General features: G+C 39.0%; 1 protein-coding gene and 1 long non-coding RNA gene across 2 annotated transcripts; one reads left to right on the forward strand and one right to left on the reverse strand.

Moving 5' to 3' along the window:
• Positions 1–1,394: 1,394 nt before the first annotated feature.
• Positions 1,395–20,209, forward strand: efnb2a (ephrin-B2a). Its single transcript, XM_082176420.1, has 5 exons — positions 1,395–2,268; positions 8,323–8,606; positions 14,344–14,436; positions 14,911–15,018; positions 16,199–20,209. Exons 1-5 carry the CDS (start codon positions 2,156–2,158, stop codon positions 16,600–16,602), a joined length of 1,002 nt encoding a protein of 333 aa, XP_082032546.1. The 5' UTR covers positions 1,395–2,155; the 3' UTR covers positions 16,603–20,209.
• LOC309503671 lies at positions 9,408–12,843 on the reverse strand. The gene is made up of 2 exons (XR_014207805.1): positions 10,374–12,843; positions 9,408–10,305 (listed from the first exon to the last, which is right to left on the reverse strand). It is a non-coding gene; the product is annotated as an uncharacterized lncRNA (long non-coding RNA).
• Positions 20,210–21,026: the final 817 nt, after the last annotated feature.

Raw genomic sequence — 21,026 nt, forward strand, 5'->3', positions numbered from 1 at the left:
GGCTAATCTGGCCTACATTAGATGCCTGGACAAATATGTCATAAACAGGCAATTGGCGTTGCTTTGATTAACACGGTATTACCGCGCTTTATTAATGCACAGCAATCATTTAGTCTGTGTATTCAGCATGTGTAGTGTGTTAATTATCGCTTGGATGTGGAATCTGCTCGTTTGATGGTCTCTTAAACCAGGGAAGAAATACACACCGATAACAGTAAATGCTGATTCAATTACAGACTTTGGAAAGTGTGAATGCCTTTCACACCGGCTTTCTTTACACTTGCGTCCTAATTTATCTTTAGGCGTGCTTCCTAAATACCAGACATGGCCGGTTTATTAACTTAGTAGTTAAAACAGTCTGAATAATGTAATATAATATAATAATTAATGTAATATAATATATAGCTAGTTTATAATACAGTTTGAAAACTTTATTATATAGGTTTATACAGGTTTATTACTTTATTACTACTGTTTATACTTAGGCCTATATTAGTGTTTTTTTTTTTTATTATTCCGTTTTTTTATAATTTATAAAAATTATAATTTATTTATAATTGTTCCGTTTGCGAAAACACAGTACATCATTTGACAACTGCATCTGACAAATTAACTATACAGATAATTTTACTATTTAAGATGAATGTAAGCTGTGTATATCATCATATAGGCTACTCTAAATTAAATTGAATGATTTGATATTTTGCCAGTTTAAAATACAAATATAGTGTGAAATTGTCGTAATTAACCTGTCATTTAATGGATACATAAACAAATGTAAGAAGAATTGTACTTACTTGAACGCTGAGTTGGTTCTTCATGACCGCTAGTGGGCGCTGTTGACTGCTGAATCAATCCCTCTCGCATTCAGCAGGAAGCTTTCTCTCGACCTCAACCTAAATAAATGCCTTTATTTTAAAATTATTGGCCATGAGGGAGTGGGGTTGCCGTGGAACACATATAATAAAATACAATATTTAATAGAAACATAATGACATTATAAAATATAATAACGAGAAATAATTGTAATTAAACATTACTCCAAGTACCAATTATTAGTCAGCATGAAGGTAGTATATTATTAAGTTATTAGTAGGCTACCTAATAGTTATTAGTACGGCTTGCTGTTTTTTATTTATTTTCTATTTTTCTTTTCTTTTTTATGTCGTTATTGTAAGAGTTGCGATTATATACATTCTATCACGAGTTCTCTTTGAAATGCAGAAATGTCATTAATCCCTTCAAATCTGGGTTGGCGACCTGAAGTCCGATATATTCTCTCATTGCTCGACCAGTCGCCGGGCAACCGCTTGATTGACAGGCTTCTTTCCTCGACCAATGGGAGACTAGGTGGGAGGAGTCCGCGAAAAACTCGCTCTGACAAATATTCCGTGTTGTAGACGCTAGCTGTTACTTGCAGTACAGAATCGCGCAGAGAACGGAGCAGTCCCGCAATTCACGCGCACAGCATTTCAATCCGGACCTGCAGGGTTCGAGCCGCAGCTGTTCTCTGCTACTGTGCGGGTTCCACGGCGACCCATGAGAACTTTCATTTGACTTCATCCTTTCATTTTATTTTATTTTTAATTTCAACCATTAGTCATTCTTATTTTAATTTTTTTGCTTCATCAAACAGGCTACAATTATTTCATTCTTGCCTTAATCATTTTGGGAACTCCGGTGGTTTTTCCCCTCGTTTGCCTGAACGGAATACCTCGTATTTGGAATTGGTACCTGCTTGGCTTGTTATCCACACTCCGGGGGGATTAACTTCCATGTCTCCACGGACATCCAGCACTACGGCGGCGACGACACGGGTCGCCTTCCTGTGAGGAATGTACGTGCTCCCCACGGCCGTTTGATCGGAGAGTGCTCCACTCAGTCGTATTTTTCACCGAATGAGAAACTGTCCACTGTCCACGGTGCTGCTCTATCTCATCTCGAGCAGGACTAATAGAGGAGTAGCTCTTCCCAACGGGATGGTTCACTTCTAACCGGGCTCAAATTCTGCATTTTTCTTTTTTAACTTTTCTCCTGGAGCGGGGAAATTGAGTTTGGATTGTCACAAGCAGCACTCCACAAGACGCTTTCTTTCTTTTTTCGAATTAGAAATTCCCGCGGAAACGGAATTTGACCGTAACGGTCGTAACGGACCATGGGCGACTCTCTGTGGAGATATTACTTTGGAGTTTTATTCATCGCGTGCAAGGTGAACCTGTCCCGCGCGCTCATCCTGGACTCCATATACTGGAACACCACGAATACCAAGTAAGTGCGCGAGGCGGTAGAGCTCCGTCAGTCACATATAACCCTCTCACACTGCCTTAGAGCAACACTCTGAAAGTGGGTGATGTCGGTAAAAGAAAAAAATACACTTAAAGGAGGATAAATGCCACCGTACGGTGTTAACGCGTTCATCCATTACTGTAAAATGAAAATTAATAGCAGGTGATGTGGATCATCGAGCAGAGGGGAGTGACGCGTTGTTGTTTCCACTCACAGGGGTTTAGTACATTAATGTAAGAAAAAAAGTCTTGTTTCACAGTAATTAATAGTTCCTGGTGCTAACTTGTAAATTTGAGGGAGAAAGGAAGAAAAATATATATATATTTGAATGGCCCCACAGGACCTCAGGTCATTACTCTAAGAGGATTTTTACCCACAGTGATGTGAATTATTTCATGACACGAAATTATTTCGACAAAAACAATTAAAGGAAATCGTAGGAGTGGTATTTCATGTTTATAAAGACAAATATGAAATGGTCGTTGTACAGATGTTGGTTACATTTCCAACTGAGGCATATTTTTTATTGAACGGCGTAGGCCCAAAGTCCTTTAACGTTAACTTACCTCAGAAAATGTTTGTGTACCGGTAATTCTCACCATCATAATCCTATGATAGAAAATCAGGCATCCAAGCAGGTTTTTTGTGTGTGTGCAAATGTTCCTTTTTCATTGTTTTCATGATTTTTCCTCGTCCTGGTTCAGGCTAGTTTAATATGCCACCTTTGGTTTATTCTAGTTTTTAGGCGTGATGAATAAGCCTATCAAAGTAATTGCGTGTACAATTTTCTAAAAAGCTCTGATTCATCTCTGAATTACCTTTTTTTTTTTTTTTATGTAAAAGTAGTCGCATTCAAAAGAGGCATGTTTTTTTCCTCAATAACTGCTAAGTCAGTCGTGGAAATGTAAAGACGAGCACACGCATAGCACATCGGCGCTGAATCATGCATTAAAAAACATCGAAACATCAAGTAACGCTGAAATCCGAAGGGGTCTCGAGCGCCGCGCAGGAGTCTCGAGCGCTTCTTGGAGAAACTCCACGCTCTTTTAATAATTCAGCTTTTGCTCTCGGCCCGTTTTTTTTAAATAGAAAAAGACTCCTCTCTTTTACCCCTGCATGTATGGGGTAAGGGGCAGGAAGGATAAACCGCATAACAGGTGCCCTGTGTTGATAATCACGGTCTTTATTACAAACAGTAATAGAGCGGCTGTCTTTAGTCCTCTGGCGGTGTCGCAAGTGTGCTTAAGTACGTTAATTAATAAGAGTGTAATTGATCTAAAAGGCTTTGCTCTGCACAGGATGAGCAGCGATTGCATTGTTGAGAGGATCTTCGGATCTTCTTACAGATCCTATCTATCTATCTATCTATCTATCTATCTATCTATCTATCTATCTATCTATCTATCTATCTATCTATCTATAATACATACAAACAGCCAGTTCCAATTATTGTTTTGTCTAAATGATCTTGAGAGAGAAAACACGTTGGTATGGATGCATGATGAAGGAATAGGCGACTGTTTGTTGCTGTATTTGTAGGAAACTCTGCCGTGAGGGGATGAAGAAGATGACGTGTTGCATTGAGAGATTCAGTTTTGCTGAATGATTGGCCCACTCTACTTACTTTTACTTTACTTCTATGCGACCTTCTTTTAGACTTTTCTTTTTTTATATAAAATACTCTTTAGGGAACTTTAACAGTTAAAATGTTTCAACCATATTTTTAATTGATGTGGATAAGTGATGGAAATGTCGTAAACATCTCTATTAGTGAATATAAAGTTTTGTAACTTGCAGTGTTTTAAAATATGTATATTTCACAAATTATTGCACTATATCCTCTTGTAGAGTAAAATGTAATTAATTCAAAGATTAGTACAAAATAAAATAAAAACATTAATTAAGAACGGTTATGGCAATTCTGTGGTAAAAAGTGTGTGAGTATTTTAGATTCCTGTTATAGAGCTAAGTAAGCTTGTTCATTACATTTCACATTTTGTGTTCAAACGTTTATGGATGATTACATATTGAAATACCAAGTAATCGTACTTAGTAGGCTATGTAATTATATTATGGAATAGTTTGTAATTTTAATTACAAAATTATTTCAATTCATTAAATGTGTTTATTAACTTGACACTGAATGTGAAGTGTCACCATCATGTTGTTATCTATTGTGACATCTTCATTGATGTAGACCCCGAGTGACCATGAATTGACTACTAACGGCATGTCTCTCTATTGTATTTCACTGTAAATATGCAGGCCTCATTCTCCCAGGCAAGCTGGCGTTCCATGGAATTGCTCACTGCACACATTCCTGGCGTTCTGTTGGGATAGTTCAATGTATAGGCCTAGTTCTTTGTAGCGCAGGACTAAAGGGTGATGGCACTAATAGCATTGTTAGCGTTGGCGGCTGTATTTTTACCACCAGACAAGATAAACAGCAAAACGGTCGGGCATGGCAGGAATCTTGTTACACTTTCTTTCTTTCGTTCTTTCTTTCTTTCCTTCCTTCTTTATTTCTTTCTGCTTTCTTTCTTTCTTTTGGCAATAAAGTATTTCATGATATGAATTCATTTTTAATAATAGATGAACTAAGAACCTGACTCCCGTCTTCTATCGACACCGATTTCATTTTAGAAACACGAATGCTCAATAAATGCTGATGATTAGAGTGAAATCCCATAGGTACTAAGTTTGTGAGTACCGAACAATGCTATGGGACATGCCTTCATCTAAAGTATCAATGATGCATAATGGGAGGAGTGTGCTTAAAATCCGAACTCTACTCCCTATGGCCTTCTGTATATAAGACAACCGTCACCAACTCCCACAATACTGAATCACTGAGCTGTTTTTTTCTTTCCTCCCTTTGCAAAAATGTGTGTCAATCTAGTGTGCACTGCTGTTTACCCCTCCACTACTTTACCTTGGATGTATCAGGCATGTAAAGACCCCCCTCTCTCTCCCTCTCTTTCTTGTTCCTTCTGGTAATCCATTTTGTCGGAGGTGGAGAAACAAAAGCAGTCTGCTCTACACGTTTTCAGTCAAAGGAGGTTCCCCCTTCTCTTCATTAGGAGATTACATCGCTTAGCAGGGTTCTGACGGGGGCACATCCATGGCTTCATACACATGCAGATACAGCATGAATGAACGAGGGGCGAGTGGGCAATGAATAATAACTACCCCTCCCCGCTTCTGCGTTTAGGGGTGCAAGAACTTAATGATAGACTGCTGGCGAAAGGCTGTTATGATTTAGATGCTGAGTTAATCATTTTCCAAATGTGTCGTCATCATATTAGCGGATGGGTAGGATTGTTTCGCTGCTGGGAGAGAGAGAAGAGAAAAGGAAAGGCAATGAGGGAAAAGTGCGATGTCTAGTAACGCAACAAAGAGAATAAAAGTTGATTATTAAAATGGCATTCATGCTGCTCTGAAATGTGAGAGGAGAGCGGACTGGGTCTTTCGGGATTACGGATTGAATGGATGAGAAAACCAGGAAAGAATGAAGGGATAGGGTGACAAAGGAATAAGGCGCCTGTCTGGTTGCTTTGCCTTCTCACCCGACGCAGGTTTCTGTTGCAAAGCATGATGGAGCGATTATACCGCGAGATGTCTGTCGATTTCTTTTGTCCCCCGCTTTCCATCCACGTCTTTCTATGCCCAATGAACCTCCATATTGGTCTGATGATTGAAAGTCAAACAGCTTATGTTCCCTCCGCCCATATTCGTCCGTCGCCCTGTGTTGTTTCAGATCTTTGGGTTAAAGCGCTGTGTTCCTATTGGGGCAGGATTAGGCTACTGCTGTCACTGTGTCACGGCTCGGCCCACACAACTAGAGATTAACATGGGAAAAGAAAGAAAGAGAAAAGCTGATGGACAAAGATTCATATGTAAAAGCAGTATTTAAAGAAAGTGAAATTTATGAGAACATTGGTTTAAAAAAGTATTGAACATGTTTATCAAGAACATATGTGTTGGTTTTAGCAAATTAATCTGTATTTTGACCACTAAGAAGTCCTTCAAAAAAAGGAAATAAAAAAGCAGATGTCTTATCCTTTACTCTTTAACGCCTTTCAGCCGTCCATCCAGCCCACCTGTTTCTCAGCTTCAGTTTTATATTGTGTGTAAGTTGCCAGAGAGAGTCCTGAAAGTCTTATACTCATTAGCCGCTGTTAGTAAGTTATTTTCTTTTCCTTTAATGTCTATGGCCAACTTTATTTAAATGGCTTCATTTTGTAGTGCTTTTAGAAATGCTGCCAAAAATGAATATTTCTATCGGAGTTTGAGTAAATGAGTCAGTGGGAGGAAAAAAAAAGAGAAAAGATAAAACAGATGCAAAAAACAGAGATATGAGGGAAAAAATGTGGATCACAAATTAAATTTTAGAATCATCCTCGAGTGGCACAGCCATGTCTTCTTAGATGTACTGCACATGTCTTGACCGTTCGCTCTTACACACACGCACGCCTTTTCCGACTTAATGGCTTCTCTGTGTGCAGCTGCAGTCTTGTTAACAGAATGAGCGGTCTGTGTTAAACGTGTGCAAACCCTTATTCTGTCATCCTTTTCTTTTTCACATTCACATGTCCCAGAATATTTATGACCACTGGGAGAATCACCAAGGCTAATGTGGGGGGGTTAAAGCGTGTCTTTTAGACAAGGATTAAAGCCATTTACAAACATGAGTGTGACCTCTGGCTTTATTTGTTCAACTACCCCCCACTTTTACAACCTGTTCCCTCAAAACTAAAACTAGAATGTTTTAGCAGCAGCTCCTGTAAAATACAGACAAGTAAAACACCCTTTCAATAGCAGAATGTGTGTGTATGGGCTGCGGGGTGACCTTGTATACCCTGTGGTTTAGGATAATGACTGTGGGCTGCAAGATGTCTATCGCATCTAGCATGCTGCATTTGGCCTATATCTCTCCCTATTCACAGCTCAGTTGTGCTTGTTTGCCCATTAAATGCAATAAAATAGAAGTTAATAGAATTAGCATGTGGTATATATGAATGTGTCACTCTTTAAATGTTCTTTATTGGCATCGATTTGGTCTATGAAAGAACCATTAACATCCATGGACTGTTTCTTCAAAGGTTCTTCAGATTATTAAAATGTTCTTCATACTAAAAAAAAAAATTCTTCCCTGAACCCATAATGGTTCTCCTATGGCATTCACTGTGAAAAGAGTGGAAAAAGATACTGTCGAAAATTTTTCAAGCAATTTCCTTTTGGGAAAACAGTGCAGATTTGTGGTTTTATAGGTGTGTGTGTAAACTTTTGAGGTGTGAACATGTTTTACTTGGGGAATTTATGAGTCTCGCCCTATTCTTTTGAACGATCCCAAGGCAAATATTCAAACACACCACGAACATATACAAGCAAACTGTTCTTGGCTTTTTAAATAAGCTAGCGTAGAGATAAGACATGAGCGAGATAGCAATCCAGTGTTCGGCTCCAGAGGATTTGCGTGGCTAGATCTGTCGTACAGATAGTCCTGACAGCTACCCCGTTGCACGTCAAACACACGCACACAGTTTTCCCATCTACTCCTGCTTTAGTCCCTTGAGGCGGATGGCTGGGAGCGTCGCCTGATGCGAGCTGCTGCACTTTTTCCTCCTTATTTCTCATGACATCATTTTCTTTTCACAGCGCTGCTGTTTGAGCACTTGGCATCAGAGAGACTATTTACCTTTATTCTTAAGTGTGAGCCATGAGTCAACACCTTTGTCTCTTTCTAGCTGCTCCATTTTCTTTTCCGATTTCTCATAAAGGAACTTCAAAACACTCAAGCATGCAGTTTAAGATCGTCTCAGTCTCCTACGTTATTATGATCCAGCAAGTTTTTCAGAACCTGTTTTATCCTTTATAGTCTCTGCTAAATAATTGATCACCCTTCTTTTAATTATTGATCAACACCATGCTTCATGATCCAGCGTATTTTTGATCCCGAGAACAGTGTGAATATGATTTATCATCTGTGGTGTGTCTCACTCTCTCTCTCTCTCTCTGTTTCTCTTTTTCTCAAAGGTTCGTGCCAGGACAGGGTCTGGTGCTGTATCCGCAGATCGGGGATAAGATGGACATAGTTTGTCCACGCGTGGAGGGTGGTTCAATGGAAGGAGTGGAGTATTATAAACTCTATATGGTTCCTCTGGAACAGCTAAAGTCCTGTCAGGTCACAAAGGCAGACACGCCTCTTCTCAACTGCGTCAAACCGGACCAGGACGTTAAATTCACCCTCAAATTCCAGGAGTTCAGTCCAAACCTTTGGGGCCTGGAGTTCTTCAGGGGGAAAGACTACTACATTATCTGTGAGTATGATGGCGGATATATCTGTATTCTGTACACCACCGTTGCCGCACCGTTCTGGCCAATTACATTTTCTTGGATTTGTTTGTGTGGTTTTTAGTATCGGGAAATGTTGACATTGCAACGTAAACTACATTAGTTATGTTTTAGTGAGTCGTGGTGCAAATAATGACACGTTTATATCACATTTGCTAGTATTTGTTTACATGGTTGTTAGTTCCAGAGCTACAGAGATGGCAAGTTTCTGTTTGTGAGTGGCATTTTACCATGAATGCATACATCCACAAATACAATGACTTCTCCTATTTGCCTTGTATCGTTTTGCATGTGGGTTGAATTTTCACATTTGTGAGAACAATAACTGCTCACCTGGCCACAACACACAAACTTCAGGCTCAAAGCAAGCTGTATAAACAGTGGGTGAGGTGGAAGAGGAGCACAGGGATCTAGCAAATGGAATAAGGCACACACACAAACAGAGACCGCTTTGATACACAGCGTCAAACACATTGCCCAGACCTGAGCCGCTCTCTCTCTCTCTCTCTCTCTCTCACTCTCTCTCTCACTCTCTCTCACAATCAGAGTTCACTTCCAGCATAAGGAGAAAATCCAATTTTGCAGTTCTGGGAAAATTTGCCCCTCCTTTATTTTGTTTTCTCTCGGTTTCTCTTAAGCGACTCTAATTTGTGGAGAGAAAAGTGAAAAGGAGAAAAAGGAGGTGGAGAAAGAGAATTGAGTTAATTTTGCTGCATTGTAGATGATAATTGCCCTGGTGTACAGCTGGTGTGTGTGTGTGTGTGTGTGTGTGTGTGTGTGTGTGTGTGTGTGTGTGTGTGTGTGTGTGTGTGTGTGTGTGTGTGTGTGTGTGTGTGTGTGTGTGTGTGTGTGTGTGTGTGTGTGTGTGTGTGTGTGTGTGTGTGTGTGTGTGTGTTGTGAAGTGCAGAGACGTATGGCTGCTGTGTGTGGTTGGGGGGTTTATTCGATAAGTCATTAATTAAAAAGTTTAATCCTAATAGCTCAGTTTAATCACTCTGTCTTTATCAATTGGATCTGCTCAGAAACCAATCAGATGATTTCAGCCCCTTATAAATGTGTTCAGCAAGCCAAACATCTGTCTCTCTCTCTCTGTGTGTGTGTGTGTGTGTGTGTGTGTGTGTGTGTGTGTACATTGGTATTCAAATATTAATATTAAGCATTAATATTATTATTTTTTAAATAAAAACATGCTGTTCTTTTTAACTTTCTATTCATCAAATCCTGAAATGTATCATGGTTTCAAAAACAAAATTTTTTTCAACATTGATAATAATAAGAAATGTTTCTTGAGCGCCAAATCAGCATATTATAGATGATTTCTGAAGGATCATGTGACATCTGAAGACTGGAGTAATGATGCTGACAATTCAGCTTTGCCATCACAGGAATAAATTAGCCTACATTTTAAAATACATTAAAATAGAATGGTTATGTTAATTTAAATTATTATCATGTTCCACATTGTAACTATTTTTACTGCATTTTTTTAAATCAAATAAATGCAGCCTTGGTGAGATTAAGAGACTTTAAAAAAAAAAATCTGTACACTTTAAAATAAGGTTTCATTAGTTAACATTGGTTAACTAATTTAGTTATCATGAACTAAGAATGAACAATAATTCTACAGCATTTATTGATCTTAGTTAAAGTTAATTTCAACATTTACTAATACATTATTAAAATCAAATTTGTATTTGTTAACATTAGTTAATGCACTGTGAACTAACATGAACTAACAATGAATGACTGTATTTTTATTAACTAACTGTAACACTTTATTTTACAGTGTCATTGTTACATGTTACATGTAACTGTAGTAATAACTATAAATGATGGATAATCACATGCAACTAACCCTAAACCAAACCTTAATCCTAACACTATAGTATATGTAGTTACTTAATATAACTCAGTACTTAAATGTATAATTACAGTGCAACAAAGACAACGTAAAATAAAGTGTAACCTAACTAACATTAACAAAGATGAATAAATACCGTAACAAATGTAGCCTATTGCTCATTGTTAGTTTATGTTAGTTAATAAATTAACTAATGTTTATAAATGGGACCCTATTGTAAAGTGTAACCAAACATTCTTCTACATCTTGACTGATGTGTATATAAACACACTTTTGCTGGTTCAAAATATGTACATAATAAAAACGTGCAGTCGGTCAACTGGCATAAAACTCACCCACACTGACCCCAGGTCATCGTACATTTGTATTGCTTTATTGTTGAGCCCTGGTGTGTGTTTGTGTGTGCTGACCAAACTTTAAAATGGCTCTTCTATTGTTCATATGCAGCCTGATGCTGATGACTCTGATATGATTGTGTGTGAGTGTGTGAACATGAGCTTGATGTGATCTGGTCTGACAGATTGCCCTCGAGCTGGGAGCAAGAAGAGAGATACATGATCTAAATATGGCGAGAGAGAGAGAGAGCAGGAATGTTTCATTAAAAAAAAAGATCTGCAGAAAGATGTGATAACTGAATGCAGAGACAAACTACATCTATATAAATCATAAAGGTGCACTCAGTAATTTTGTCCCTAAATAATAGAATAATAGTTCATTAGTAACCAAAAAAATCTGATTGCAATTTGCGATGGAGGTTTCGTCTGCAGTTTTAATTACTGTTTCATCCGTTTCAATTATAGGACAGAGTCTGTGAGTGGTTATTCTTTTGAAATCCATCTATTGTGCCAATCTAATACAACAGTAAGAAAGTTTAATGTTTCCTGTGATTGGCAGAAACACTCGGCACGGCAGGTATTTGAGTTGCAGGCTAAGGGCCAGAAACAGAGAGAAAGAATTCCACCTTCTCTGAATTTGTTTCCAGACTTCCCCATACTGAACGATGCCCCTTAGCAGCTAGTTATGTAACATTGCCTGAGGGAGACACCACCGATGATGAGCATTTATTACTGATGGGTGTTAAGTGATTTATAATATTAAATCATATATTGAGTTCAAATTATTTTCCATTGTATTCTATTTTTAACCTACATTTTCCCCTTTTTGTTTCATGTTTTATTCTTATGCACTTCATTGTTGTCATTTCTGTACTTTATACGCTTTGGCAATATTATAAACGTTAACAATAATACCAATAAAGCATTATTGACTTTGAGAGAGTGAGACACAAAGCGGGAGACATGTTGTTTGGCTTTGTTCAAAGGCAGTGAGGGCTTTTCGAGGTGCCATGCCACATCTTATTAGAGTAGATGTGCAATGTTTGTGTGTGTGTATTGTTGTGTGTCAGCTCTCATTACTGGCCTGAGTGCTGTTCACCATTCTGTGACCCTGACGCCATGTTGATCAGGTCAAACTCCGCTACAACAGCTTCAGCTCATCACAAATCACAATCAGATTTGAGTAGCTGTATTGCTAAAGCATTACACAAAATAAAAATAAAAGAATAAATGGATGTTTAAATTAAAATAATTATATGTTTGACACTACGCAAATACGCATTTAATTGCACAGTGTCCGTTTCTGGTCCTGTCCCACTGGTTGCCCTTTTGTCATGGCAGGACTTTACATACCTCACAGCCGGTTTGAGCTTGATAGGGTTTCACCAAGCAGGTTTGAGTGTCAGTATCGGGTTTTTTTGTGTCTACCTTCAGCACACAGACACATTTATCTAGTTGGAGACATTACCTAGTCTCCACTAAGTCGTTTTGGTCACACTTTAGTTTAGGGTCCAAGTCGCACTATGAACTAACTATTAACTACGGCTTTTGCCTCAATAAACTACTAATTCCTGCTTATTATTAGTTAGTAAGGTAGTTGTTACGTTTAGGTATTGGGTAGGATTAAGGGATGTAGAATATTGTCATGCAGAATAAGGCATTAATATGTGCTTAACAGCCAATAAACAGCCAATAAACAGCCAATATCCTAGTAATATGCATGATAATAAGCAACTAGTTCATAGTGAGAATTGGACCCTAAATTAAAGTTTTAATGTTGTTTTTATATAAGACTATATACTGCAGACTAACCCAAACCCAAATCCTACTGCTAAAATAAAACCATTTCAGCTTTAGAATACAGTTATATATAATTTTTTTCAACTGAGGATGCCCTCAAAAGGAATTTTTGTCATCGAACACTTTTCATTGACCTCTATTGTTTTTAGACTGCTCTAATTTTTTCAGTTTTTAATTTTTTTTTTTTTTATTAAATTATTAAGCTATTTATTAAACCTGTTTTCCTATTTAGACATGTTTTTTATGAGAGCTTCATAGGACAATATGCGCCTGTGTGAGTGGCCTCTTTTGGTTAAAACTCACCTATGAAGACAGTTTTCAAACTTTTCAAACAGTCACTGAAACTAAAACTAAATGAAATGTGACGGTGAATATACTGTTGACCTGGAATGTGAGATCATCATGTGATTATTGTTTAGTGATGTGTTTGCGTGTGTGTGTGTAGGCTCATTTGCCAGATTTATGAAATGAACACACTGAAAGGAACGCAAGCTTTTAAGGAGCTTTACATGTAATGAGCTTGTGTTCTTCTCAACACTAAAAAGCCATAGGTCAAAGAACTAACAGAGAGAGATGGTGTCATGCTGCAGTCCTTACATACAGACAAAGAAGAAGTAGAATCAGAGAACAGAAAGATCTGTCACATGGCACACATATAAACTCACTTGCACTCCATACGCTTCATCAAAGTGGCAGCATATGGGGAAAAAAGTGATGATGGGGGGACAGGCGCCTCATAGGCTCCAACATCACCGCCCTCCCCTGTCTCACCCTCTCTCTTTTTCTCTGAATGCAGGCCACATTGTTCTGGACGCTGACCAGACATTAAGCCCTTGGCAGCTCGTTAGCTCTGTGTTACTGACCCAATAGACCGCAAGCCTGCTGGGCGTGGACACACACACAACACACACACACGCACATGGCATAGCTGCATTGTTCAGTTAAAAGCCCACATGGGACACGTGGGACCAGTGGCCAGAATACTGCTCTTTATTTCAATTCTGCTTATTTTAATTGTGAAATTAAATTTGTTGCATGTAGTACATCAAATTGCATGTATAAAACTAGTTTTCATTACTTTGTTTTTAAGGCCAGTCCAACATCTGCTTAAAAAAATGGAGGACTGTTTTTGTTTTATTATTATTTATTCTATTTTGTTCTCACTCACTTGTTTCTTGACAAACATCTGCTGTGGCTGAAGCGTTACGCGGGCTTAAACACACTCCAAACCTCACATTCATTAATAGCACTCTCTCTCCATGCCTTATTCGCTAAATTATTAACACCCGCTCCTGGTGCTAGAGGCCTTTGCCTCGCTGGTGAACAAAATCAGCTTTTTATTATTCCTTTAATCCTTCTTATTTCCTATTGAATTGTTAAAGAGCAATGCCGCTTTTTCAGCGGGGGCCCTGACCATTTCATCTTTCACCATCAAAACAAACACAATTTTGCCCTGTACTTAAACATCTAATTCAAAAATGGCACAGTTAGGGCTGCTAAAAGTTTAGATTCATGATTTATGAAGGTTCTGCACAGATTGACTGTTTTATGAAGCTGCATGAATAGATTAGTTATGTTAATGTTGCAGTTACATCATGTAGATAGCTTGTACCATCTTTGATCAATCTCAATGTATTTGCAACTTTGCATAATAGCAACGCATGTTGATAGTATGTTGCTAAAGCTGTTTTTGTCGTCATCTCTCAGCTACATCTAATGGAACGATGGAAGGGCTGGATAATCAGGAAGGAGGGGTGTGTAAAACCAAGTCGATGAAAATCATCATGAAGGTTGGACAAAGTGAGTAATCTTTCCATTGTCGTGTGTATGTGGGTGTCTAATAACTGTTTTACGGTGGGCATGAGGGTGTAAAACAATAGCAAAGCCCTTCGAACCTGCTGCAGACCTTGCACTGTAATTAATGACAGTGTTAATGAATTCATAAATAACCTCACCAGTGACATCCGTAGTAATTACCATAGGCCACACCCAATAACACAAGCAACTGAATTTCTCGCCTTCTCACAAAAATACAGACACATGCTGAAGTTAACTAGATTAATCTTGGCTGCTTGTTTTTTAATCAAACACACACACACACACACACACACACACACACACACACACACACACACACACACTCACTCTCATGGCCGCTATCAGTCACACATGCACACTTTTATTACGCTGAGCAGTGTGAAAGTAATAGCTCTCCACATGAAAATGCATACATATATCAGAGTGATGAATGTGTTTCTTATCTATGTTTTGCAGACCCCTCCGATCCCATTTCCCCCAAAGAATACCCCACCAGTTACCCTCCCAAACACCCCGACACAGGGGGCAAGGACACCAAATCGAATGAAGTACTTGACAAGCAAGGTACGTCACACACTTTATCACCTCAGACACCTGTAAGGGGATGCTCACTTATTCATCATTCTCTCTGCTTTTTCATCCCTTTTTTGCTGAGCAAGTGCCAGCCCTCTGTCACAACGGCATGCACACTGATTCGTTCTCATAAAATCCTTCTGACAAGCAAATCGTTAATGTGACAGAACAAGATGGACGTTCTGGAACACATTCATTTGTAGAATTCAGCTTCTTTCCCTTCACTTAGAAGCATATGGACATCAAAGTCATTTGAGTGGAGTGTCTTAGGCTGTTTTACAAGTGGATTATTGTACCTGAGTGTTAGCTGCTCATCTGTTCAGCCAGCCTCAGGCCGCCCCAGACAAACTCACTGGAGACCAAAGCGTGCGAGGTCACCCTGTCCACTGCTTTCCATGAACACAGAGTGTTTCTGAAATGTTATCTGTCCTTAATATGCATTTTAGAGAGTTCAAAATGTCTTTCAGAAAACTGACGACTTCCACAAGTACATAACTAATTCATTTAAGCTATTTAGATAAAGGCACTTCTTAATAAAAATTATCTTTCTTTTCTATACTGCACTTACGCTTCTACTCAAGCTTTGTACTCTGGTTTCTTCTCAAAATTTGTTTTCACGGCACTGCTAATACCGTCGGCTCTTTTATGATCAATCGCTTGTGTTTTCGCTCCTTTGGAAGTTGCTTTGGATTAAAGCATCTAAAAAATAAATACATGTTAATTTATTTCACCATACATAAAAGACATTTTATTTTGTGTCAAGGCATCTTTTTAATTGCTAATGAGTGTGCCACTTCCTCTCTTGTCTAAAGTCCCATTCACACCAAGAACGATAATTGTTCAAATAACTATAAAGATAACTATATTTGCGTCCACACCAACCGACATAACGTTCTGTTTATTATAAGCGTGTGCTGCAGTTATGTCGCCTGCCACTTTAAAAGCTCAAGCTTTTTAAAGTCGGGTGGATTCTGATTGGCTATCAATGTGCTGGAAAAAAAATTGTTCTAGAAAATCGTTCTTCTTTGATGTTATCATTATAGGACTTCCCTTTTCTCAGAATTAGAATGATTATTAAAAATGTATTGTTATCGTCCTTGGTGTGAACGACCCTTAATACTAGTTGCTCATTGGTTTTTTGCTAAGTTTACATTGTTATTTTCCCTCTTAGATGCATCTCATCATGGAGAAGACAAGGGAGATGGAAATAAATCGTCATCAGTCATCGGCTCAGAGGTCGCCCTGTTCGCCTGCATTGCTTCAGCCAGCGTCATCGTCATCATCATAATTATCATGCTGGTTTTCCTCCTGCTGAAGTATCGACGACGCCATCGCAAACACTCACCTCAGCATGCCACCACGCTGTCGCTCAGCACGCTAGCCACGCCCAAGAGGGGCGGTGGCAGCGGCAACAACAACGGCTCGGAGCCGAGCGACATCATCATCCCACTGCGGACTGCTGACAGCGTCTTCTGCCCACATTACGAGAAAGTCAGCGGCGATTACGGGCACCCAGTTTACATCGTACAGGAAATGCCGCCACAGAGCCCAGCGAATATCTATTATAAAGTGTGAAACCGGACGCGCTTCTTTTGGACGTTTTAACTCTAACCCCTCACATGCCCCTCGATGAACCCCCTGTAGGCAGCATCGATGCCCAAGCTCACCCTCGTCCTGCCCCCTCTTATTTTTTGTGTTTCTTGTTTATTTTACAATAATCCTGATTATTACTCTCGGTATAGATGTTGCTGATGGTGGAGTGACGCTCCTGATACGCTGCTCTTGCACCTGCAAGAATGAAACAAACAAATCGAAAATGACAAAATGGAAAACGGACACCCTTTTGGGGGATTGATATGCACTATTTTGGATATATAGTGTGTGTACGAGGGAGCGTGTGTGAATCAGACGAGCTGGGAGAGGGGGGTTGAGGGGGTGGGCGTGAAAAGAGAGGTCAGGAAAATGATTCTTCTCTTTTGTCTACTACATCATCTCCCTTAAAGACACAACACATGGAGATGGAGAAGAGAAGTGACATGTCAGTATCACACAGCTAGAAATAAGAACTTGAGCTGTTTGTTTAGCTTGGCCGATTGGCTGATCGGTCGCAAAACAGGAAGTGAATGCAGCCCATTGGTCACAGCTACAAAAGTGGATTTAACGAGGAAGCAGGAAGCTCTCCGGAGCGTACTGTTGGACATTTGAATGGACACCATCTGTTTTTGCACGTTCACTCGTACTGTTTTCATTTACGTTAGCTCTCCTCATTTACTCACCTCTACAAAATGACTCACAATGTTTACTTGAAGTCTTTTGTATGGTCATGCATCGTACTTGCATTTCTTTCTGTCATTCCCAGTGAAGTCCACTTGCAGATTCATTTGGTAGAAGACTAATTGGTATCGTCATAGAGATCCTTTTGTGCTGGTTTATGTGCCGTTTAGTAGCGTGGAAGACACATACACATTTCATTTTGTAAACGTCCGCTGCCTGGACTGGAAGAACGAGAGAGATAGAGAGGGAAGGAATGAGTGAACGTCAATATTTGGTACAGTTGCTGACTGTCCTGTTGCCTGCTGGGAAGGTGGAGGACCCACATGAACACTTTAGCAGCACTTTGAAAGCCTCATCACCTTACCCACATGCAGTACAAACACATTAAAACAGAGAGATCGCAGGGAGCGAATCACTCAAGGCTTATTGGCAAATCTGTCATTTTTGACACAAAATGGCCGCCTTCCCCAGGCATGTGGCTGCAAATGTTCCTGTTTTTCTAGTATTTCTGCCATCACAAACACTCTCGCTCACCAGTGGCCAGTGCAGGCCATGGAAAAATGTGGAACTGCTGCTCTACTTTTTTGCTCAAAAGCACAGGGACATCAAATTGCATCATAATTATTTAGTTTTAAATAAAAAAAAAAAAAATTAATTAGCCTTTCTTTATGGATTTGTTTAGCTGTAGATGAAAATGGTTGGAAAAAGTTCACATAGAACTTATTTATGATAGCATACAGACAGGTCGGCTTGAAACGGCAAGAATGAATAATTTATGGCGAATCTGCACATTATGCAAGCTTCGAGTTATCCTTTTCGTTAACAGATATTTCTCCATCTCAATTGTGTAGTTTTTCCATCGATCCATACACGAATAGCTGCCTTTTCACCACAAACACACACACATACCCGCACAAAAAGCACATGCGCTCATGGCCAGGGTAGGGGCGGCTTTGGAAGGAGCCCTCAGGGAAAACAGCATGTTGGATTTTAAAATAGCCGAAAGGAATGAGAGAGAAGGGCCAGAAACGGACCAAAGGAAGGGCATGTCTGACAGAGTCCTGACTGAACCAACTTCTCCGGCCTGCCTGTCTCAGTTGATGAAGCTCAGATGTGCTCTGGGTTGAAATTAGGCCCCTTAATCTGGAAGGAAAGCAGTAGACGTGGGTTAGCAAGCATACCAGATGAGAACGAGCACAGGCTAAATGTAGTAAATTGCATGAAATGGGATCTTTCAGGCTCAAATTGTGGGAGGTTTCTGGAGGGGAAAAGACACATTATAATCGATGGAGGTCACAAGTGGATTTAGCGTGCGTTTTAGAGAGGAAGTCACCGAGCAGAGGCCAGCGTATCCCATAACCCGCAGCTCCCAGTGGATTTCAGAACTCCTTGCGTGTGTGTTGTCACTTGTGCGAACCGCTTCGTGAGCAATGCCGCAGTTATCTTCATTTGTTTCTTACATTGAAATTGAAGTAATTCACCAAAGGTGGACTGAGATTTGAAAATGTCCACAGTCGCACATTAACTGTTCATCCATTTTGTTTTCACTTGTTCATGGAGGTTCTTGAATCTCACCGAGAAGCCAAGCCTTGTGTGATCGGAGCTTTGTGCCTCTGTAAGAGGCCACGAAATCTGCAAATATGCAATTTTTATTTATTTTTATAACAATTGAGAAAAAAAGATGATATACGTTCACCTATGGAAAGTGTTCTTAACCACTGAAAATTAAATGAAACAATACAGCATCAGAAAACACTACAACCCCGGTGTGTTATTATTATTATTACTATTACTTGTTTTTTTTTTACTTTGTGCTGTAGGTTCGAGGTAAACTGTGAAACATGAACACTTACACACACACACACACACACACACACACACACACACACACATACATATTGAAGACTGAGCAGTTGTTTTAAACTAAAGAAGACAAACATACTACAAAAACTACAAACATGTTGCTGTTCGGTTGCTGTCCCATATGGGCTAAATATGACAATCTCCTTAGTTTCTTTGAATCCGAAGATACTGTCCCGGCAAGCTGGTTGCAAACGTTCCTGTAACATTTTAGGAGTGGTAGGACATAACTAGTAGCGTAAGATGTTGCACCGATGTCGACGGAAGGTTTGTGAAACGCTGGGAGAAGTGTCTTCGGCCCACTGTAAAATGCCTTGCTTGTATGGTCACCCTGAGTTCACAAGACTCTAGTCTTTGCACCGTACATCTGTAGGTAAGAGGCTGTAAATACGTTATTGTTTGTATTGTATATGGATCCCCGGTTGTTACAATAGCCTTATTCTCACATTTCTAGCAAATAAAAAAAAGTTAAGAAAAAAAAAAAAACATGAATCACTTCAGTTAAAAGAGAGCATACTAATTTTTTTGGTAAATAACTTGTGTAAATATTGACGACGAACCCAATAAATCGTTTTTTATAAACTCTTAAGTAAGATGTTTTTGTATAGAATGGGAATTTTTTGCTATGTATTTTAGCTAGCACTCGTCAGACCCCTCCCACTCAACCCTTTTGCACTGTTCCTATGGTGATCTGGTTTAAAAATGAAAATGAGATAGAGAATTGCCAAACTGACTGCTTGCTGCATATTTGTGCCATACGTGTGTACCATAGATATTTATTTAATTAGTTCTTTTTTTTTTTTTCTGTTGGATTCTTCTACCCAGTTTGTAAACAAGCTCAGTATTATCATTTGAGTTTTTCCCCCAACCTTCTCAGTTCCCTGTTATCTTTCTGTTGCTATCGTTTCCCGATGGCCCATCCTTCTCTCGCAGTAAGATCTGGTCAGGACGTGCAACCTTATAAAAGTCATAGAAATGAAATGGCACACATTCCACCAGTCTGTTACAAACTGAAAATGTTTTTCAATAAAATGTTTTTCCTATGGAATTTTCAGTTCTCTTTTATGTTTATTCAACGGTGTTTGACACATTGTGTCAGGCAAAGGTCGTTTGTTTTCAATCCGATTTTTCACCATCTCTTTGTCTGGCATTCATGAATGAAAACCTGCCCGGACACATTTGAGGTTTGTTCACAAGATGTTAACAATATTGTGGTGCAACGTTTGATCATTCTACCGTGAACATATTAAATATACAAGTTCAGAGGGCTTCATAATCTTCTCAAGAAATAATATCAGGTTACGGCTGAGTATCGACCTGATTTCGATTCATTTGGGCATATTTTAGTTGTGTAAATGTGGGAAATTATAAAATGATGAACCCATGAACATTTCAGTTATAAACTTTAGATTTTGTTTATTAAAACAATTGGCTTGAATTAAAACACACTGGTTAAGCTATATATTTTCATTCGCTAAAAAGTCGAATCGGATGACACTGAGTATGTTTTTGGTTCACTAAAAAAAACCGGTTCAAAAGAGTTTGTGAATCAGACCACACCGAATAAGCTGTATACTTTTAATTCATGTGTTTATGAATCGGACTACACTTGCGCAGTGTGTTTTTGAATAAATAAAACTGTTCAAAAGAGTTCATGAATCGAACCACATTGGTTAAGCTGTATATTTCTAATTCACTAAAAAGGATCAGATCATGAATCGGACAACATTGGCACTCACTAAAAAAAAACTGTTCAAAAGAGTCATTTGTTCAGGAATCGGAACACACTAGTTAAGCTGTATAAACTGTTCAAAAGAGTTCATGATTCGAACATCATTGGTTAAGCTGTGTATATTTATAATTCA

The sequence above is a fragment of the Leuciscus leuciscus genome (assembly GCF_965113295.1).
Source record: "Leuciscus leuciscus genome assembly, chromosome: 7".
Taxonomy (NCBI): domain Eukaryota; kingdom Metazoa; phylum Chordata; class Actinopteri; order Cypriniformes; family Leuciscidae; genus Leuciscus; species Leuciscus leuciscus.